This window comes from Mytilus trossulus, chromosome 10 (genome assembly GCF_036588685.1).
Source record: "Mytilus trossulus isolate FHL-02 chromosome 10, PNRI_Mtr1.1.1.hap1, whole genome shotgun sequence".
Classification (NCBI taxonomy): Eukaryota; Metazoa; Mollusca; class Bivalvia; order Mytilida; family Mytilidae; genus Mytilus; species Mytilus trossulus.
In genome coordinates, this window is record NC_086382.1 from 22917665 (window position 1) to 22942412 (window position 24748).

The 24748-nt window shown below is 31.9% G+C and overlaps 1 protein-coding gene across 2 annotated transcripts; it reads right to left on the reverse strand.

The window, feature by feature from the left end:
- Positions 1–1307: 1307 nt before the first annotated feature.
- Positions 1308–24531, reverse strand: LOC134687068 (toll-like receptor Tollo). 2 transcript variants are annotated; one of them, XM_063547035.1, is made up of 2 exons: positions 23999–24531; positions 1308–5017 (listed from the first exon to the last, which is right to left on the reverse strand). In XM_063547035.1, coding segments are annotated over exons 1-2 (3570 nt in total). In that variant the 5' UTR covers positions 24001–24531; the 3' UTR covers positions 1308–1449. The 2 variants fall into 2 exon arrangements, with proteins under 2 accessions (XP_063403105.1, XP_063403106.1); XM_063547036.1 differs by lacking the exon at positions 23999–24531 and adding an exon at positions 21431–21554.
- Positions 24532–24748: the final 217 nt, after the last annotated feature.

The window sequence follows — 24748 nt, forward strand, 5'->3', positions numbered from 1 at the left end:
GATGTAGTAAAACGTGTAATGCATGGCATAGTAATATCTTTTATTTAAATAGAAAATCATTTCATTATGATTTTTTCTATTAATTAATCTTATTTTTCATAGAAAATTTTGTTCTACAAGTTGTTAAGACGATGTGAAACTGCATGTTGTTTATGTACAGATAAGTGCATTTCCAAGGTAAAAAAAATCAGCATTACTGGTCTTGCCTCCAGGTGTGGGAGGTCAAGAGATCGACAAACGACTAGGTTAAATCAAAACATTGAAATGGTTTTAGCTGCCTTTCCGCCAAGAACGAAGATTTAAGAACAACGTAGGGTAGACATATGAGTCAGAGTAAGGTGTCATGCGATGGGGGGACTTTTGCTTTGTGAACTTGGGTCATAACAATTGAACACATGACATTTTCATAATTACGTTCAAATGAATGGTTATTGCTTATATCGTTTGTAAAAAATGCCTGTAACAAGTAAGAAATATGGCAGTTGTTATCAATTCGTTTGAGCTTTTGATTTTTTGATAAGGGACTTTCCGTGTTGAATTTTCCTCTGAGCTCAGTTTTCTTGTTCTTTTTGCCAGTTCCATGTACCAAGTATCACAAAAAATCTAACAAAAGGTAATTTTTTTGGCGATAGATGTTTTGTGAAACAAGCACTTAACATATTGTTGAATTTACTTTTTCAGTCGCACATCCTCGTTATGAATTCTATTTGTCATGATTATGGTACTTCAAGACTTCGATACAATGTATATCTTTTCTATCATTAGCCTGGTTGCCAGTACGTTTGTATGTACAAGATATAATTTTGGGGTTTAACTGTTTATTTAAAGATATGCAATCAGTGTTCATGTGTTACCGCTTTTAAACAATTAATTTCAAATAGTTGGTTTCGAGCACAACTATTGACTGCATGATAAATTTTCAAAAGGCACAGGTTTTGCAGCAAATAACTTTATCTGGTACAAGGACAGGAAATATTAGTCGATTTTGCTGTGTATACATTTTCAAATTTCAAAGTTGTTTGTTTATACTTTTTGTTTATCACAAGCTACTGACTATTTACAATGGTTATAACTTCATGCATTTATGCAGACAATTTTCAGTTCATAAGTTTGTAATTGAAGAAATAACACCAGCCTTCGAACACCATGAGAGACGGGCAATGGGGGTTGGTTTGGACTATTTCACTTTATCCGATATATTTGTGATTCCTGTTAATTGGACATTTTTTTGTTTGGTTCGCATTCGCCATTATTATCGCCCTGATTAAATATATAATAAATTTAACCGCTAAACGATAAACCAACCATATATTTCAGACATTTTAATACACAAGTCTATAACATTGAATTGAAGACAGAGTACTGCAAAAAATAAATTGGCACATTTGGAATGAAAATTAAAATCACAATATTTAACGTTACGTACAAATATAAAAAAATATACAAAAATTACAACAACATTTTCTTTTTTGGAAGAGTGTCAATTTCTTCGTAAAGATTTACGCTGTGTAATGAAAAGTTTTCAGAAAATCTTTTTGATGGGTCGAAACTAGCCACAGATACTGGGGTCTCGTACCCCTCGTCGTCCTGCATTACACCGGAAACGGTATTTACTGCTGAAGTGTCGATCCTCAGCTTCAACGACCGTCTTTTACGTCTTATCCGAGGACGTTCGGGCATGGCAAAGTATAGTTTTTCTAAAAACCAAGGATCTGTACTCTTCAGGTAAACTTTACTGTTTAAACATAATTTCAGACCAGGACCGTACAGTCTTTTGTCTAAATAGCCCTTCTGAATTATAATTAAATTCTGGGCATTGTTTTTCAAAGCACTTTGATGAGCTATCTGAAACTCTGTGTTTCTCCATTCATTATTTAATAAATTGTCCGATAAAACTACGATTGTTCTCCGACTGCCTTCGATTGATCGGTAAATGGTTTCGCCTATAGTTTGCATGATGGGAAATTCTCGGAAGTGGACGCACAACTTGTACCTATACGGTTCCCCTTCCAATTTGCTTACGATTTCTTGAAAAACGAACTGTTCATCTTTTCGGCTGTATGAAATATATGCGTCATAAATTTTGCTCTCTTCCCCACCATCATGGCACATACGAAATCCACATTTTGAATAGAAAACCACCTGTAAAAATTCTCTACTCATGCAAAGTATTATGCAAGCGAGAAATATGATAAATAAAGTCAAAGCAATTGCAACAATCGATATCAAATATTGTCTGCTTCTTATCGCCGACAGAGAATCTGGTGGCGTATAATTTCCGGGACAGAGTTCGTACAATTTAATGGAAAGAATTTCGAGTTCTTTTCTCTCATTTTCTTTTATCTGCTCGCACCATACGTGGTGACTGTCAGACATATTGATATTATCCGACGTAATTAGACGCTGCAAACGTGGCGTCTGATCGCAATCGCATTTCCATCGATTTCCGCTCATTCTGACATCGAAAAGAGCGGGAAGAACTTGAAATAAGCTTTCTGGTAGCGTATATAGCTTGTTATTTGCCAATGACAAATAGCGAAGACTTGGCAGCTTGGCAAACACATTATCAGAAATAAAATAAATGTTATTATTCTGTAAATAGAGAGACGTCAATGATTGTAGCCCATCGAAAACGCCATTTTTCAATCTCTGCAAATAGTTGTCATTTAGATACAAATAAACGAGATCCATTAAACCGATAAAGCTTCCTCTCTCAATAAAATACAAGTTAGAATTGTTTAAATAGAGTGATTTGACATTTTGAAGTTGCACGAATGAATTTCGAGCTCTATATAAATCTGTCATATTGTTTCCATCAAGGTACAAATCCGTTGCTATACTTGGAATGTGACTCGGAACGTCTTTGAGGTCTTCATTTGAACAAATAATGTGATTTTCATTGGAAACACCTGCTTTGCGATAACATGTACATTGTACAGGGCACATATACCTACAGATACAGCCATGATACTCACAACATACACACGTGTCTCGCCTGCAATCGTCACGATAAGAGCACAACATCATGTGTGGATCGACATTTTTTAACAAAGTTTCAGTTTCCATTTTAAAACCTTCATCGCATGTTAATGACGCCATATCTGCGATAACGTATTGTTGCTCCTCTAACGGCCAATCATTGACATGCTTTCTTAGCCACGCCAGACGACAATCGCATAAGAATTTATTACCTCCAAATAGGAAAACAGGCGGTTTAAGTAATCTTGGTGAAACTGACAATGACATTTCGGTCAAACTTTTCAGTTTATTATTTTGCAAATTGACTTCCTTCAATTCTGGATATTCATAAAATGCATACATATCAATATTCGATATTCGGTTTTCCTTCAAGTTTAAAAATCCGACAGAAGGGGAGAACATCCCTGAACGAATTTTCTCATTTATCTCATTATAAGACAGGTCTAGTTTAAATAGTTTTGGCAGAGGAGTAAACACAAGATCGATGTTTTCAATGTAATTATGGTCCAGACTAATCCAGGACAGAGACGCCATGTCTTTGAAGGCATCATAACCAACAGCGCTAATGTTATTATGTGACAACTGTAACATTCGTAAATTTGTCGCCTTCGTGAACACGTAATTTTGGATGTACTCGATTCGATTCCTAATAAGATTAATTCCTTCCAGTTTCTCTAATCCTTCGAACGTTGATGACTTGAACTTCGTAATGAGATTATCTCTCAAATCCAAAATTGTCATTTTTGTCATACCACGTAAATCTGGAACACTCTCAAGTTTGTTATAGGAAATATTCAGATATACAATATCCGATGTATGCTTGAAATTATCTTCTGGAATTTCCGGTATATGATTATATGATAAATCCAATTTCCTTAACCTTTCAAGTCCTCGGAAAGCAGCAATTTTAACATCAGAAATTTCATTATTTGTAAGATACAACGTTTCCAATGCACTTTGGCCGATAAATGTGTTCGTTTCAATGGTTTGAATTTTGTTGTCGCTCAAATCCAAATGTTTGATATGTTTTAGCGCTTGCAAAACGCTTCGGTCAATTCGATTGATATGGTTCTTTCCAAGTTGAAGCTCAGTTAGATTGTTGAGGTTCTGTAATTCCTGCCAAATGTCGCCATTTATGTTTGTATCGATAAGTCCTAGAACTTGTAACGATGACGTGAATCTGAAAAGTCCATTCGGAAGAGTTCCTAAAGGATTATTACCTAGACCAAAAAGTTTCAGATTGGTATTGTTCTTCAGCATTTCATTCGGAAGTCTAGAAAGAGAGTTGTTTGTAAGATCAAGCCATCCTAATCGAGGAAGTGAATCGAATGCACCAGCTTGAATGGACCCAATTAGATTATTGGACAGGGACAGTTGCCATACATTCGGAATGTACCTTCCGAATGTTGATTCAACTTGCTTTATTTCATTTTCAGCTAGAATAACATGAATAAGATATTTCATAACTCTTCTTTCCGGACAAGCTATCCCACTTTCATTAAGTTCAGCAATATTATTTCCCGTCAAGTTCAGAAACTGTAATATAGGAAGTCGGCATATTTTCGCCAACTGACGTAATCCACTATGAACGATTGATATTCTCCTAAGGTATGGCGTGTTTGCAAAAGCATCTGTATGAATTTGTAAGCTGTCGGCATTTTCGATTGAGATTTCTTGTAGAGCTGTCAATCCAGCGAACGCATTTCTGGGAATGTACCGAAATTGACAACTCCGAATGCGAATTCCAGTGAAAGAACGTAGTCCAATGAAAATGTTATCGGGAAGACTTGATGGTTTTGTAGAATTGCACGTGATGTATAAATTACTAGTTATATTTGTCTGTATGATAGAGAATTTTGTTTGCGCATTAAGAACCTCCACTTTGCAGACAACATCGACTATGATTTTGTTACTGTTTCTAAGGTAGCACGCGCACTCTTTAGGACACGGATATGTTGTTAGTTGTCTTTGGGAATTAACGTCTGCTGCCGACAATATGGTCGTCAGAATCACCAGAAATAATGTTGGGGTGTCCATCCTGAAACGAGAAAAGCGTAAATCAGTTATCACATTAGGTAACATATAAGAAAACTAAAGAAATGAAGAAAAGCGAAAGAAAAATTAAACGACAAAAGGTTTAATCAAATTCTAATCGAAATGTGTGATTCAATTATTGCATATGCCATTTTTGCTCAGCCCTACGAGTATTCTGCATTTATATAATAATATAATAGAATACAAAACACTTGACACACTATCGAAGGGTTTTGCATTGTTTTATAAGTCCCCCCTCCAAAACACTAATACTGAGAATCGGCATGCTTGGGGTTGATAATTCATTATAATCTACACGAAGGAAACATAAAACTGTACATGCGAAAAAATTTCGAAAATTGCAACGGGATTTTTTGAACGAAGTGTTTCCAGAAATCGGAAACCTAAATCTCGTATTTTTTCTGTTATTTCTCTTTTGCAATATTAAATACACGCATAATTTTATTTGGCGTTTACAGTCATCTGGTTTAGTAATGCAAGCAGTTTATTAAACTTTGTGGTTGTTATACGAATACTCGCAATATCTCCCAGTTAAAAAAACAACCATCATTTTTTTAAAGTGTAGCAATACATATTTTTCAAAAAACTACAAGCATTATTAGTTATAAAAAAAAAAACCAAAAAAACCCACGTATTATTTAAAACCTACTAATCAAAACTATTAACCCCTTTTTTTCTATTTTCTATGTTTCAATTAATTGAGCTTCATTGTTGAAATATATTTATGATAGTATCAGAAATCAGAAACATAATATTTTGAATATAAATTGCGTCTTACCTCTTATAAGAATTCCGTTATTTTAGCCACGCGATTATAAATTGAGTTTCATCTGATCTGGTATTGCAAACCTAATGTTTTGAAGTATCTTACAGAAGCAAAAAGATTCTCTTAGAGAGTGAAAATCAATAACAGTTTTGTTGATAGAGATCTTAGCATAGTGTCATGTTTGTGTATTGTTGAAAGTTTGTAATTATTAATTCATTTCAGTTCTTGCAACATAACGCGATGCGCTTGAACGGATGCTGATCACAGCTTAGGTTAAAAACATAACGGTAACAGACAGCTATTAACCTGGCTTTGATGTTATCTTAAATTGATTTTTCTTTATTTAATTCTGACCTAACAACAATTGATACGAGTTTTTAAAATGTATGCACTATAAATATTATTATTTAAATTGGAAATCAATCAAGTGTGAAGTCATCCAGCTGTGAAAAATAAAAACACAGATGCCAGATGATGTTTTAAAAAGAATATTAAAATAAAGCCCCACGAGAGATTACGAGATGTTTCCAATATCCGTTTTATGCATCTGCTGTGTATATATTGATATTGTGTGAAATTTGTAATCTATCGAATAAGAAAATATTCATTTTCTGCATATTTTGATTATTTCAATGGAAAAATCACATATAATTGTTCGAGATAAAAAATACATGAAAAGTATTTTACTGATAACTGTATTAATATTGATAAAAGCTTAACTTGACAAGTTATAAGGATGAATACAACCATCAGATCATTTTTATGACAATTTTACAGATAAAAGATAATTTTTCCCTAGACGAAGGTTGCAATTGTATCTTTATTTGACGAAAATTGACACTCAACTGTAACAAAATTTATTGCTAAATCAAATATAATTTTAGATGCGTCAATAAATAATTTGGTTTAGCAAATAATGCAAATAATGACTATTGGATTTTGATTTTGTCTTGAAAACAAAATTACGACATGGACAATTAGTAAAATGAAATAATTTGATAGTCTGTTTTTAGTTATGATTACTTTTCTTTTTAGTGGCATTTAGATCGGGTACGAATTGATTTATTTACAAAGAAATTGATGGTACGGAAGACCAAAATTGAATATATCAATCTTACAAAATACAGACTAACGTTAACAGAATGAAAAATAATCACAGTGATGCTTATTCATTCATATTCAGGTGTATTATTTCGATATAAATTAAGAAATCTTAATTACAACTTTTCATTTTTTTACTTTCAAATTTTGTGCAAAAAGCTATTTGGTTGTTATAATATATATAATATCGTGAAACAAGAATTTAGGATCTGATATGTGTTTTCAAATTTGTGCATACGAAGTATATTAATAGATGTCTATGATATAAAAAGGGTTAACAAACATAAATGTACCATTGCAAAATCCTTTATATTTAAGGGTTTGATGAAATTAACGAAAAAGATTTGAAAAGTAATGTCTGACATGATATTTGTTTGGGAAAAAATTGAGGGAATGGGTCCTTATTTCCCATTTTCAGTGTTAGAAAGCGTCAGCCGGAACGTGTATTCTTTAAAAGCTTAATTCCTCGTTAATACTTCTGATATCGCGTTTTTAAATGCACACGTATTATTGAAAAAATAATCGGAATTCACAGTCGTTGAGTAGAGATGGTCTTTACGTAAAACGTTGAAATCACCAAACTAAACCGATATGAAAACACAAACAAATGTTAATGGGGGTAGATATGTTTCATTCATAACACGGAATTGATATTTACAATTTCAAAGAGTGCATTCTATAGGTAACTTTTCATTCTCAAGATCTTCAATCAAATAAAAGGTTTTATAAAAAAACCAAACATTAAATAAAATTTAATGATTTAATCTTTATTTGCAGTATACGCTTTCTTTGCAACACACATTGGTTTCCTTAAAATTAAATATAAACGGCAAAAATAAAATATATTGATGACGTTTCGACTTTTTTAATGATTGCAGTAAAATACTAGTAAAAAAATATAGGTTTACAAAAGTTAGTGTCTTTTGATGTGCATATCAGACAGTTGTGCATATAGATTTCAAGAGGACCATAACCGGCCATATCTTTGATGTGAACATGTTTGATCAGTGTTACATCAAAATGTTCTATAAATAGATACTTGTATCAAGTATCTATACATCAAACAGTTGGTTCATATACAGCTAATTTCCTAATGCGTGTAAAGCAAAACTTTGGTTGGCTTGCTTGCTTTGCTTGTATAGTTGTTTATACAAGCTTTGTAAATAAGATTGAAATCTTTAAACAATATGTATAGGCATAGTTTTACCTGTATATATAATATTTGAAGTTGATTGGGTGTTATTCTAATGATTATACGATATAAAAACAAAGCAAGCAAGCTAACTTAAGTTTTGCTCTACATGCTTTAGAAAATTAGCTGTAAAAGGAAAAGAAAAAAAGGCAATGTAAGCATTTGATATACAATTGATCAGAGGCTCGATTCTAAAAATGTCAAATGACTTGAGACACGTCTCATGATGGTCTAATGCTATACCATGGTCTTACGACAGATACTTGAAGAGGTCACATCCTTTATTTGTGTTCTTAAAATAAGATAGTTATTTATAAATCAGGAGAACACCACAGATAAAATAGTATATACTACATTTAAAAAATTGAAATATAAAAAAAAAGTTTGAACAGATTTTTAGAAGGAAATTAATTGGTTGTTTCAGTCAGTCAGATAAACATGTCAACAAAACACTTAACAAAGAACTATATAGATCAAGTGACAGGAACATCACTATAACACCTTGGTGTTTAGGAACGGTAAGTAGTTCCTGTTTTGCTTGTGGCTCACGTCGTGTTACTTACTGTAAAATATGCTGATAAGTTAAATTTGGTATAGCCACAACTAAGCACAAGGAAATGAGGACGCTATTGTGGCGACAAGTGAATTATGGTCAATTGTAACACTATCAGAGACAACCAACGAACTGCAATTGAAATCACAAACCTTTAAAGAGTAACATCCATGAAAGATCTGAAATATTTCGCCCTAAATCCAATATTGATCCCAACTACATGTCAAGGAACACAAGATAATGATCTGACATTGAGCAAAGACAATTGCATTAGTAAGAAAAACCACGAAAGAGTCAGTCAGGTGATTTAGTAGGTAAGTGTCCCCCTTTTTCATACTTAATACACGCGATCACTATAGTTATATATGAGTCATATATATTCAGATAGAAATGCATGTCGAAAAAAAATAAAAAAAAATAAACGATTAACTTTTAATCCATAGTTGCAGAACAGTATTTGCACATTGCAATGTGTTAATTAGTATATTAACAGCTGTGTTAATTATTAAGTGTAAAATGATTTGATTTTCGTGCCATGTAAATCATCAAGATTAAATATCAAGTACTGAAATATAGATTCACCAAATTCTTTTGATGTGAGGCCTTATTAGAAGAAAACACTTATAGATTTGACAAAATGTTTAATAGGGTTGTATTTGCTTAGTGCACAAGATTGAGCGATTCAATATAAAAATGTCCACTCTAAACTCATCTGGTGCAAGTTTGATCAGATGCCATTCAATAAAAAGTAACCTATCAAATCGACACAACAATCAGCGATTAATCGGGAAAGTTTTTACAAAATTTGACAGTGACTGAACGAAAGAGGAAGGATAAAATATATTAAGGTTGAAGTTGTTGCAAAGTTTAAAAACAACCTTTCTGTATTTTTATATATCAGTGTTCTAATAAAACATTTTAGGTCATTTTCAAGGAGCATAACAATGGGAGATTCACAATTTTCGTTTTAAATTGAAATAAACCATTTGCCTAATCCCGTTTCTCTTGTGCCATGTATAATTTAAGAATACGAAATATGTGTTTCATTGAAACAAGAGTCCGTGGTTTGATAAGAAACCATCAACGAAGGATGTTCGTTTGGCGAAGCGAGCAAAAACTTCTTTTTGATACATGATTTTATAACTGTCTGAATTTGTAACTTTAATAGCTACTTCTCGCATTTAAAATTATATCCAATATTTTGAATATTTGGATCGCTTTCGCTTTCTTTTACTTTGATGAAAAAATGAATACAACTTCAGTCACAATCAATATGTAAATAGAAGAAAAGAATGACATATATATATATTGATATAAATATAAATAGCTTACTTCATTTTAACGAATCTCAAAAGGACTAAATCATTGCAGACGTATTGTGCTGATAGTATATCCTTGTTAACTGTTCAATGCATGACATATATCTTCAAATGTGTGTCATTTTCACTACTAGTGATATATGGCGATTGACTAATAATTAGTTGATACAAATCGTGATATTGATTCCCCTTTTAAAATAATTTCAGTTACTAATGTTTAGTTCGTAACGTGACAAGAGAATTTAGTGATCATTTGTAATTTGCGAAAAAAAGGGGGGATGACACGATTTTTAATAATCTAATTTTAAAGATTTAGCCCTATATTCAAAGTTTTAATCATAACACTTTTATAAACAATCTTTTCTGTTTTCTTTTGAAGATATTATAATTGATGATTTTAAGTGAAATATATCTATATGTATTTTTCTAGATTTGAGAAAACCCAAACGCCATTGAATGTTAAAACAAACGGCATTGGTGTTGTATGCATCTACAAGTTATTTTGATACTACTAAAGTAAGTAGTAGTACCTCAGTAACAAATGATCTGCCAATATAAAAAGAAGATGTGGTATGATCGCCAATGAGACAACTATCCACAAAAGACCAAAATGACACAGACATTAACAACTATAGGTCACCGTACGGCCTTCAACAATGAGCAAAGCCCATACCGCAGTCAGCTATAAAAGGCCCCGAAAGGACAATGAAAAACAATTCAAACGAGTAAACCAACGGCCTTATTTATGTAAAAAAATTAACGAAAAACAAATATGTAACACATAAACAAACGACAACCGCTGAATTACAGGCTCCTGACTTGGGACAGGCACATACATAAATGATGTGGCGGGGTTAAAAACATGTTTTTCTTTGGGGGATGCTTGTTGTTTTTCGTTAGGATTAGTTATGATCTAAATACATGTAAATACCAATATTGTATAATAAAAGAAACAATAACTTTAGTTAAAATAATAGTTTCATATCAATGTATATTAATGTTGTAAAATTGTTAATAGATTTATGATCATTTATGAAAATGAAATAAGTCATGATATTTAAAGCGTATCATTTATATACTTGTTTTAAACATTAAAACTCCAATATTATTTAGTTCATTCAATTTTAGATTTTGATTCTTTAAATGAATCAATTACTGGGGACATTGTCCTTTTCTGAACTATGATCAACTTTATCCTCTACACGTGTCCATTTTCATATATGTCCGTATTAATGCCTTCTACTTATTGCGGAGGTTAAAGTTCATCTATTAAATGTTACACTTGGTTTTACCCAAACAAAACACTTCATTTTTAACTTTGGTGGATAGTTGTCTTATTGGCAATCATACCACATCTCCTTATTTCTATATATTGCTTGTTTATAGTGAAATACTGCGACAAATGGCCGGACGGGTTATATGCATGGTCAGTGGTCAATGTCAACAAATTACCTCATTTGTCAAATTTGATTTCAGCTTTTCTATCACATGTTTCACATTATCTGTAATTGAATCCTCCCATTTTCCAGCTATATTTATCCAATAAGTTTAAAGTAGGATTAAGCCGGTATATTGAAAAACGGTATCCTTTTTTGTATTTTAGTTACGGTAAAAGTGTTGACCTTGGTATAAATTTTATTTTATTTTTGCCCTAGCTAATTTAACGTTTCGAGTGGGGAAATTATAAGATAAAACCTTTTTTCCACCACTGTTTTATATATTTCTTTCTCAACATTACCAGCACCTGTTAACGTACACAAATATACATATAAGATTGATTGACAAATCCTTTTAAAAGATCTTCTAAATAACTATTGATTGTATAGATGCAGAGTAAAACTATTTTGTAACCCTAGGTAATGTAGTTTCTTGGAGCTCAAATTAACTGGTTCAAAGGAGGGTTAAATTGATTTGATTCACCTTCAGTTTTCTCTACTATCAGTCATCTGAGTAAGTGATACCGAAATAAGCCCATTTTCAATAGAAACAAAAAATCTTATTTGTTACAATTAATCTTATGAATCTCATGTTCAAACAGTGTAAAATCAACTTACTTCGTAAAAAATGAAATGCTATTAATTTCCAAAAAAAATCATCGTCGTTCACTAGACCATTCTTTGCAATGAACCAAAGTCAAATTGGGATGCCATGCAGTAACAAAGGACTGTCTAAAATTAATTTATGAAATACTGGGACACATGGCAGGACGGTTCATTTCTTTGGTCAACGGCCAATGTCAACAAATTATCTTATTTGTCAAATTTGATTTCAGCATTTCTGTCATATTAACTGTAATTAGATGCTCGCATTAGGCTACAAACATCTTGGTATGCATGAGATGTACAATCCTTTTAACTGGTATTTTTTTTTAGATTGAATTTGAAGACTGCTTGAATTGGCATTCATATTGAGCGTGAGGGGGTGTGCAGTGCTGACCATATTTCTATTACCTATCAAATTAGACTGTATGGAAATGGTAGAATGTATCAAAGAGAAAACAATCCGACCAAAGAACAGAAAACAACCCTTGAGACAACCAATGGGTCTTAAACATAACGAGAAAATCCCGCAACAGGATGCGGGCTTCGTAAATAATTCTTGAATTAAGACTAAATTATGTATATATTCCTGTTGATTGATACAAACCAATCAGTAACTGCCCCATGCTGTACGAACACTGTTAATCTGCAGCTTAATTAGAGAAAACAAACTTCGAGGCATAATGAATGCAACCAACGTTCTGAATACATGTTCGTTATTAATATGCAATGAACCTAAGACAAGTAATGGAGTGTAAGAATTTTTTACAAAACACAAAAAGAACACATACTATCGAATGATATCCATGACTGATACTTATCTTCTAGCAAATCAAGGTTAAATCATAAGCTTCATCATGGGTGGTAATATTCCTATGAACTGCATGTCGTTTATTTGAATGATGGCTGAGAGTTTTGAGTTACTTTTGAATTATTTAATTTTCAAAGCTATTTTGTCTTAAATTCCTTCGTCCTGAACATGCAATTGTATATTTGCCACTGGACGTTAAGCAACCAACAATCAATCTATCTTAAATTCTATATTTTCTATTCTTAATCATTTAGAAGCTCATTACCTAGTTCTGTAAACACAATCAAAACTCGTATTGTGAGTGAAAGACAAACATGATTTTCCTAATTATGCAAGTAGTAATATACTAAGATACAAGAAGATGTGGTATGAGTGACAATAAGACAACTCTCCATCCAAGTCAAATTTATAAAAGTAAACCATTATAGGTCAAGGTACGGTATTCAACTTAGTCAATTCTGATATCGCTTTCAAATCTTAATTCTCATTTTCGTGTTTTGCAAATTGAAACTGCTGAGAGGACTTGTTAACATATGGGATGAATAATATTAAAAAAAGCGATCGAGGCATACATATTTTAGTATAAATTTGATAGCATTCCAATTTACACTATGAATGTCAGCTTATAACTAATACATAACCACCTCATAGCTTGTCACTTTAAGTATTCTATTATCCTTTGTAATTTTATTGCTCTTCATTGGTTTAAAATGTCTTCGTAGTTTATTACTTTAGTGCATTGCTTTATCGATGCTGTTTTATTGGTATACGGATAATAATGTTGTTCAATTTTATTTTACCAAATATATGTTAGTATAAAAAAAGGCCTTTATATATGACAAAATCTGAAACCGGAAACAATTCAAAAGAGAAATCCCTAATTTTTAAATATGAGAAACAAGATGCACATCTTACAGACAGCCAAGAATGCAACAACTGATATGCAGCCTTCTGTCTTTGAATATGTATAATAAACATGTGGCAGGTTAAGCGAATGTGTAAATGCGCAGCACAACAAAAGAACAAAATAATTTCATCATCTATTCATTTTAAGTTTAGTATACATGTAACTGAGGTGCAGAAAAATGGTCAGCTTATTTGACACTAAAACTAACCTTACGCACGTACGCTAAATCCGACCAGCCTTGTTTAGGCGACTATGTGAGTATGTCCCTATCTCATCCAAATATATGTTTCCGTTTTAAACGGATAAACAATGCAAATGGTACCATAAGATTATTTTTCATTTATTTCAATATATAAGAAGAGTTTATTCTGTAATAGTTCAAACAAAATCAACATTAATTTTACCTTATTTGTTTTTTAAGTGTGTCAAGTTAAGCTTTATTTTTTATACATTTTTTTTATACATCTCGGTATCAGAGTATAACACGGTAGTAAATAATTGTCTTGAAGCTAGTTATTGATCCATTTGAATACAAACAAACTTTGTAGGACACGGTTCATTCGAGGACACGGTTCATTCGAGGACACATTTGATTTTCAGTATTAGAGTTTCGCCTGCATTGACGTGTGGACGTGTGCAATGAAGAGACAAATTAATCCACTTGACAAATTTTATTGCAGTCGGTCCATTGTAACTATTTGGAGACACAAAGGTGAATCTTTGAATTTCAAAACAGGTAATGTCGGTAATAAATAAAGTTAGTTAATAAATAAAACGAAATTAGGAATAATATTGAATATATATTAAGCAAGTGCAAAAGATAAAAATCTGACACATTCAATAAAACATGAGTCACAACTTAACAATAATCCTAAAATTTAGAATTTGATTACTAGGGATGAAAGCCCGCATGTCTGCGTTGTAAATGGTCCTCAATGAAACAATTTATTTCAAATTTAACACAATTATGAGGGTCTGGAAGGGTTTGTGTACTATAGATAATAATATTGGATTAAAACTACAGAAAATGGACCAAATAATAGGGAAACGAAAAAATCTGCTAAAAATAATGAAAAAATAATCTGTTGAGAGAATATTGCTGTGTGCAAAAATATGAGAAATATAGAATAATGAAGAAAAGCAAATAAAGTATGTAGAATAAAAAAAGAAAAATACAAAGTATGGAGAAAAAAGAGTTAACACTAAAGAAATGAAGGATCCATCCAGAACCATTAACTATGTTTTATCGCTACCATATGCAATGGGTTTCAAAATGCATGACTGTGTTCTGTAATACATGTATATTTCGCATTTATGTGACCCCCAAGATCAAGTGTGATACTTCTCCGAAATTGTGCCTGCATGCACGGCATACTGTTGAAAAGTTGAAAGGCTCACTAAAATTTCATTAGGTCACTGACATGCCACCCGTGACCGACCAATTTCTTGTAGACTATAGGACAGCATTATCCCCATCATCATTATTACCCCTCTCCCTCAATATGAAAGTATTTCATATTAAATCGAGAATCACAAATAGCATCAAATTACTCTGAAAAAAAACCCCAACATATATCTTGTCAAGGACGTTTAGGAATCAGCATTAGTCAACGGATGTGTATAAATGACACATGATTACTGTTTTTTCCGTTTAAGCACATGATATATAAAAGCTTTTAACATAATAGGTTCAAAACAAATCAAATCGGATACTACTATTTAGACTATTTTGTTTCTAGTATCTTTTGTATAGAAATTAAAAAAACCAGGCAAAATACCTTAAGTAAATCAATAGCTAAATGAGTTTCAGAGCAGTTTTAATTGTTTAAAATCGTAAATAATTGAAATTCTACTTGTCAGATACAATTTCATGATCTGACTGTTTCCGCTTCTATGTTAATAATTGAAGTCGGACCCACGTTAAAAGTGACTCGACAATTTGTTTCAAACCATGTGATTCTGTTTGAGAGAAAAACTAGAAATGAATTTAAAGCTATATAAAAACTTCAAAATAACTTATTTTTTTTGGTTACGTTACATGTCACCACCTCCCCCTTTTATTTAAGCTAAGGACACGTTTTTAAGGTACAACTAACACAAAACTAAACATTATTTTTGTACAGTTTGACAGATTGACTATTCTGGTTCAATATTTTTATCTAAAATCACCAGTATTTAAAAAAGTTTCTTCATTTGAAAGAAATTATGTCTCAAGATAAACATACTAACTTAGAATCAAAGTTTCGATCACTTTCCTAATTATTATTTATTTTTTTATTTTTCTTTCTTATTAATCTTACGTCCATCAAAAACATATATACAAGCAAGTGAATACCCCCAAAAAAGGAAAACAAATCTTTGGCCTAATTCAGACGTTAATATAAAATATAAAATACGCTTGCAGATATATGAAGTGAAATAAACTGCCACGAACTTGTCTTAATTTGTCCTTATTGTCGAAGAACGAGGCTTTTTAATGATGTTAAAGTATAATATATTTCCTTAATAAAGCAGTGTAGTACATTGCTAGTAATGGGCTTGCTTGCGGCTTATCGATACATTTCAAAACAAAAACATTTATTTTTCAAGTTCAACGGCGGACAAGCTGTCGTTGAATATTCAGAAACAAATTGATACAAGCGACCTGTGTTTAAATTAAGTTTTAAACATGTGTATAATATTCGACAAATACTATAACTAATTTAATTTTATTATCATTACATATTTTAATTATAGAAATATAGAAAATCAATGAAAAAATAACAAGATTTTTTATCGGAACCATCAGTATTTATATCCTTTAAACTTTTTTGTGTGCAACAAAGCATACATCATTATAGTGCAATCCTTTATCTGGTTACATCTTCTCTCGATTTAAGGTGGTAGACCTATGTTAAGGGAAATCACTCTTAAAATCATCAGTACGTTTGTGTCAACCATTTTCATGAAAAAGTTCTAAGCATCAAGGATACATAGATTATTTTCAATCTGTTTCAGGTAAATGCTTAAAATACATTAATAAAACTTGACTATTACAAACGCATCATTGAATTAAAGAGTTATCTCCCTGAACCAAGGTCTACCCCCTTAACTTCAAGCAAGAAATAGGGGAAACGTCAATAAAATAGTAAGCAGACGACACATATTTAGAGGTCTATGGGTCAACATATGGTTCGCCATCAAAACATTCAAAGCCGAGATTTTCGTTTATACAAATCGTCGCAACGTTAAAATTGCTGCAAATAGCAAACCCATACCGCAATCTAGAGGACAACATACGTTTTACGCCAAAAGATATATACTATAAACATAGACTTTAAAAAACCCAAGCTTAATTCGGAAAGGGAAACGAAGTGACTGTCCAAAGGTAAATGTGTCAATTATTTATATTCAGGAGACAAATTTTGACAAAAAAGGCATCGATCGACAGAACATTATATAAAGACCAATAATTTATATATTAAAAAAAATGAAACAGGATTCATAAAAAATGCTGGCTAACAACATACCATAACTATCACATTCATGTAACCCCTCATTTATCTGGAAAGAAAATCGAACCCGATAGAAACAAATTAAAAACGAATTCTGAAGAAAAATGCATGATAGTCCAGATAGCGTGACTGCAAACCTGCATATCTACACCTTTGTTTATAAAAGACAACGAAATTGTGTTTGTGGATCTATCGGTGCGGACGACTTTTATAAACCAGTGTAACAATGATCAGTGGATGTTTATTTAAATAATTTAGCTGCTTCATACTACTTGCGCTGTTTGGTCACAGTATTATTTGGTCTTTCCAATAATTGATTTAACGAACAGCAAACTCAAATTTATGTCTGAAGAAATGTCAAACCATGTCCGTTGAGATTTCATAATTTAAAAGAAATGTCAAAATTTCAATTTACGTCCAATTGCATTAGCATTTTCAAGCGCAATATTTATTTCTTTGCGAATATTATGTAATTTAGAATTGTGCAACAGGCAATAACTATTTAATCTATTTCATGGCTTGTCATTTATAGTTCATCAATTTCCGCCGTTTCTATAATATTTTATTACATCTGAACATTAATACTACTTTTTATGAAACTTGTGATGTTTTTGTTACATTTCCGGAACTGCAATATATTTCATTTTATAGATTTGCATAAAGGAAACGGAAAGGCGTAAATCAGGCAAAATTCATTGATCATGTCAGCGAGTGTGTTTTAAATGACACACGCATCAAAGAGAAATTAAAGATATGTTTTAAAAGGAATCGTTGACTTTACAGAAAGTTAAGTCAATATTTCCTTTGATGCTTATACAATCTTGGCGTAACAATATGAATTTTTAAACATTGCGTTATTGAGCAATCATTATACATCAATCTCAAGTTAATATGTCTGTTCAAAGTCATGAAACTCGATTTTACAGTATTTGTATTTCGTTATATCTCACCGCTTTTGTACTTTAACAGAAGATGATACTGATGTAAAATCAGCGTTATTAAAATAATAAGCTGTGTTATGATTGCCAATGAAACAACTCTAGATCTCTACCAGTAACAAATTATGACGTATAGGAATAGCAATGATATGTCACCAAACAATAAGCAAAACCAATACTTCGTGTTCATAGCAAGCTATTAAAGGCCCGGAATTACAGGTGTAAAACAATTCAAAAGAAAAAAAACTGATATTTATAAAGTCTTTTTTAATTCATTCATAACTTGATTATTTTCATTTATTATAGAAGTTGGCTTTGGAAACTCTGGGTAGGCTCTGTAAAATAGTTCTCGCAATGTTTCCATACTAGTGGATTAAGGAATGTTTCCATACTAGTGGATTCAGGAATTTTTCCATACTAGTGGATTAAGGAATGTTTCCATACTAGTGGATTAAGGAATGTTTCCATACTAGTGGATTAAGGAATGTTTCCATACTAGTGGATTAAGGAATGTTTCCATACTAGTGGATTTTAATCCCAGATCAAAACTTAACATATATTTTTAAAAAATTGCATTTTTACTCTAACCCCTACCGAGAATGTTTTGTTCTTGAGTTGTCTTATTTATGTTGGACTGACGCATATCCCTATTCACATTATTTTCAAATAATTTTGCAATTACTTTCTTGCGTCTTCAGCTATTGTCTTCTGTAAAAGCTAAGAATGAACCTCGGAATGACCTAGACACAAATCCGGTTGAAACGCCGTTGTTACTTTATTTGACCATATCAAGATAAGAGATATTTAGATCATTCAAGATCACAAAGTTTTCCTTGATGCATACAATACTTAAATTAGAATCAATTGAAGCAATTATATTGTTATATTTGAAGTACATTCATATGTAGCTCTTCAAAAGAACGTTACGTTTCCTTCACATGATACCAATAAGAGGCAACAGCCGCCACTAGTTTAGGTACCAGTCTTGTATTACAACTCCAATTTCCGGTGCATGTCAAAACATGGAGGGAAACAAAATAGTGCATTTTTTTCTGAATTGTTTTCTGAACTCAATTTTTTCTGTTTGATTATAGGTTTATGCTGAATTGAAACATATATATAGACTTTAAAAAAAATCTTGCATCTTTTGGGGATATCAATCCAGGAAAGTGGAAGGATATCATGTTTACTGGAAGTGGTGCGGCCTAGTAAAAATAGCAAACAGAAAGTAGAAAAAAAATGTTTTGACTTCAGGATTGCGTAACTTTTTATTCTTCGTGGCAACACCCTCTTTTTTCCCCAATAAATCACAATTTCACATTAGTACATACATGATATGAACATGATTTTTTTTTCTATGTAGCATTTTTTATTTTTTTATTTTCAAAGATAAGCAGTTTAGCATGTAAGCCTATGGAGCAGTCAATTACAAGACTGCAACCTGTATTGATGTTCATATCTCATGAATCTAGTGAACTCCAAAAACTCTGGATCGCCTCAAAATGGTAACAAGCTACGTTGTACTAACTGCAACGTTTGCAAGTAATTCTGCAAATATAAAACCATCAGACCCTCAAGCAATCATGTAACAGTTTGTTTCGTTAATAGCAGAAATAAATGACATTATTCATTCCTTGCAGATGATGTTGATTGTAGATCATGTTAAAATACTACTGTTGCTTTAAATCGTTACAATACTTTACATTACAACCATATGGGGAACACTTGGAAATACATTGGCTTATATTTACATTTTGTGTAATATGGTTAAAACTGCATGTGATGTAAAATATGGATCAACTGAAGACATGATTTTCTTTGATTTAGAAAAATTATTTCAACAGATAAAAAATTCACAGATTGTCACAAGTCACCATTTCCAAATTTTAAGGTTTAACATTTAAATAAACGAGTTTAGATAAAACTTGCTTTAGCATATTCGATATGGTACCGGTATAAGAAAGGATCGTCATATCAACGACATACACATTATCTTTCTTAATATTTTAAAATGGCTGGTAAAATGAAGAGGAGAAAACACATCCAAACGAGTCACATTCTAATTGAATAATCGCATATTCTTGAAATGATCGATTGAACCGTTAATCGGTTTTTAATTTCATTTAATGACACTAAAGTGTAACAATGGTTGTTTTAGTCCAGACAATTCCCATAGTACGAGATTGTCTGATGATGGCTACGATTGATACAATTTAAACGAATTACGCTCGGTTTATAGTGGGAACTGGTCCAATTTCAATATCGAAATTCAAACAAAATATTATAAAAAATACACGTCATTCATGGCATGGCATATGATCAGAGTTTTCAAACACCCTTGTAAATCTACAATCTTAATGTTTCCATTGAGTAGGCTTCATCAACAAATTTTTAGACGACCCTCTAGACTCTTTCAAATAAAAGCACATCCCTGTCTGATATCTAGAAATGATTTCATTGATTGTTGTAAGCTAAACCTCCAGTGACAAATATTTCAAACATTGTCCCGTAGAACACATTATCGATAAACTCTTCAGGTTCATTCTGCAAAGTGGGTGGAATGGACGGTAGACATCAAATTGAAAAGAGGTTAACCATTATCGTCAGGGTAGATTTTTTCATTGCATCGACCTCCTAAACAAGCAACCAAAGAGGCATTTGGAAGTTTTTTTTTAATGTGCAGAGAGTGTGGTCCACACGAGGCATCGTCACAATTCCAACCAGACGTGGCTGAGTGTTTATACATCCAGCAAAGCCAAACCCCTCCCCTCCCTCGTTGGCATTGATTTTACTGCCAGAATAAAAAGTCCAGTTCACCATGTTAGTATATTACAGTCAACCATTGATTTAAAGCAAACAAGATTTCTTTAGAACACGGTTATAAAATTAAGCGGTTGTTATTTCAAAGTCATATGCGCTGTCAAGTTAATCAACCAAGATAGTATAAACATCAAACCAAAAACAAAAACTTTACTTCAAAGCATGATACGGAAAGTAAAACACTATAAAGTTAACCTATTAAAAATCCATTATCTTTGAAATAGAGAATCTCTTCTTCAAGGTGAAGATACATTACGTAATGTTATCTTTTCGGAGCACATGGTAACGATCAATCATCAACCATTTGCATTTTCAGGTAAATCAACTCAACAAGATACATAGTTCTGCTTCACGTTTTGTAAACACGGAATATTTTGTTCGTTCTCTAATAAAAAGTCTGGAAAGTGTCGAATTTTCAAGTGTAAACATCCTGATTAAATAATTTGGCAAACTTACCTGAACTTTGAAGTCAATTATGTTTGCATCGTAAAATTGTTTTTGAACGACTGATAACCTATTATGTATAGACTTTCCTGTGAGGAAGTTGTGTAACAGCTTGGTAAAAATGTAGTACATAAATATTATTAGTGTAAATCATATTATCGACATCTTGAATAAAAAGATTAATTAGAGCGTTTTTTCTTAAGAGTTCATTAGTTTAAGGTTAAATATAACTATTTGATAAGTAAACTAAAATGCATTCGAGTTGTAATCCAAAGCTCGAAGTTCTAAAGGAAGATTGAAGAAAGTGGAACATATTTCATATAATTGCCAGAATTTGGGAAAAAAATTCTGATTGAATCAGAATTAGCTGCAAGGATTTTTCTATAAGTATGTATACATCAAGACAGCTGTCTATACATATACATATGGAACAAAATGTATGCATTAAATACACTGTGACAGATTCTAAGTAGTCTGGGGGACAATAATGATTATTTTGGTTTATTGAATTGTTAAACGTGATTGAACTTTTAAGCCGAAAGATTTTATTTATAATTTATCCATTTTGATAAACAGAGAAAGCAAGAGAGAGACAGAAAGAGAGAGAAAGAGTCTATCGTGTTACAGATGGCCAACCCATCTCCCTCCCTCTCTCTCTCTCTCTCTCTCTCTCTCTCTCTCTCTCTCTCTCTCTCTCTCTCTCTCTCTCTCTCTCTCTCTCTCTCTCTCTCTCTCTCTGAAACTGCATTTGCACAAGGTCGCTATCTATTATTTTTTTGTTTCTGTTTACTTAGTATATAGGAATATGTGACCGTCGACAGTCTTCGGAGGTCTCCTTAATAGTTGATTATGTGGCGTGTGTTTTTTATACACACAAAAATCTGCAATATTTTATAGAGCACATGCATTGTTAACTGTTTATTTCAGACTTTATTATAATAATTTTGATATACGTTTAAGTATGTTATAAATAAAATATGAGAATTTGAGTCAAATCGGTGAACAGAAATCTGACAACTTATGCCCCTTTAATGCATCACATTCTCCTAATTTTAAAAACATTTCTTTAAATCGGAATATGATACCTTGACCTTTGGGAGAGCGTGTTTAATGGATATATTGTGAAAAACCCAAATTTAATACCATTACTAAAATGTTTCCCACTGTTACCAGAATGATATATTCAAACATATTAAAATATCAAATTATCAAAATTGCTTGTGACATTTCTATAATGGCAATCAAAGTTCGCTTCCGGAATAAGTGCTCGTGAAAATGTCAGAAAACGCATCCAATTTTGATCATGGTGACATATGCACTTTATGATTTATGCTAAATTACTGAGAATTTCCGAACTAATATCGTTGAATGAGTTATTATGTATTTATTTAGACATATTTATAAAATCTAAGGAGACATAATAATATACGTCGACTACCAGGCTATAATATGATAAGATAATTAGCCTCTCTATTTGAACAATTTATATTTTAGCTAACCTTTTCTCTCTCGTGATTAGCCGCGGGATGAAACCTGATTATATATGGCATCTACTAGTTTAATGTACATATAGGTCTTTTTGGTGTTCAGTAGCGAGTATCAGAAGAACATTTCATAACTATCTTGATTTTGTTGGTAAAAAGAGGTATCACTATCATATGGAATAAAAATATCTGATGATTCTTGCGATTCTTAGTAAAACAAATAATTGTGACAAAAACTAATTTATTTGCCCCGGGCAACTATTCGGATCACATATTATTGATCTTTGAACCTGACAAAGTTAAAATAGGGTCCATGGCAGTTTATACTACTTTTAAAAAATAAATAAAAGAAAGATTTTTTTTTTTAATTTACAAACCCCATTCCATATTTTTAGAGCATGCAATATGATATTATTAATTACAGATGAAGTACCCCCCCCCTGTCACCGTTGTGAAATATTACTCACATCATATAGCATAAGTACACTGACATCTCAGACGGACAATACTTTTGACATACTCATAAAAAAATACGTAGTACACACGATAAAATGAACATTATGAAATTATAGAGGGTTTGCTGATTCCAGTTAAGGCCCTTCAAGTCTTATAATTTTGTTACTCATCTCAGGCAAGGAAATATAAGTTTTGTTTTCCCACACATTTTTAATTCTGAATATTCGAATGTGTTAAACCTATATTTGTCACTTTATAAATATTTGTAGCAAAAAAAACCGAACCTATTATAATGATTTTAATATTTCAGAATAAAATGAATATAAGCAGGTGACAGCATTAAATGCATAAACCGTTTATAGCTACACTCCATTACAGTCATTTTCCTTTACAATTGTATATCAAATGCGAAAGATTAATAAAATAGATCACCAAGCATCAAAATACGATATGAAATATCTGCATAACATCTGCAGACAGTTTGGTAAAATTTAATTACAACATCATATTTATTGCAAACTTTATTTTTTAATTTAAACTCGGCAATTGAATATAGTATCTATTTTTAATTTTTATAAAACTTTAAAATGACATATTTAGAAGTAAAAACATATTATAAATGTACTTTAACATAACTTACATGTATTTCTTTGTGATATTCTTACGACGCAACTGCCATTCTTAGCAACTACTTGACAACTGTCGTCTGCGCACTGTATTAAAATCCAGATTAAAGTATTCTAAAGTCGCTCGTCATCATCTGAAGATGTCTCTTTGTCTGGATGAAAAAATAACACATCATCGCAATTTGACTGGTAAAAAATCAATCTCGGATAGCTCTCTCTAATTTTTGCCATAGCAAGTGTATTGTTTGATCGTGAGAAAAAAGCACACCCAATATTCTCCTTTTTCCTTTCGGAATGCGTCAACTAATGATTCATTTAATTAAAAAGGACACACATAATGTTTAAGAAGATGAAATACTTAAGAAAGTTTAAAGATGTTCGTTAAAAAGGATACCGTTTCTTATTTTCGTCTTAGTTCCAGCCGACTTAGCGCAATTAACTAAGCACTACATTTTCTTTTAACCGTATTCATCAATGAAAGCTAGCTAAGCGTTTTATGTTATGTTTATATATACAAAGATTCATTAAAATGTTTCTGGTATGTAAATAGGACACTTCATTATACATTCACTATGTGATTTAAGAAATATGTGAATAAAGGAAATAGTGAAGTTTTATTTCAAGTGATTAAACGCCCATATCTCTCTTAAGGCCAACCACTGTCGTCTTCATGGACAACACATTTAATTATTTTCAATTACTCTGAGGACACAACTCGGAGCTAAAGTTATTTATGGAATTCATTTGCATTTATAACTATTCTT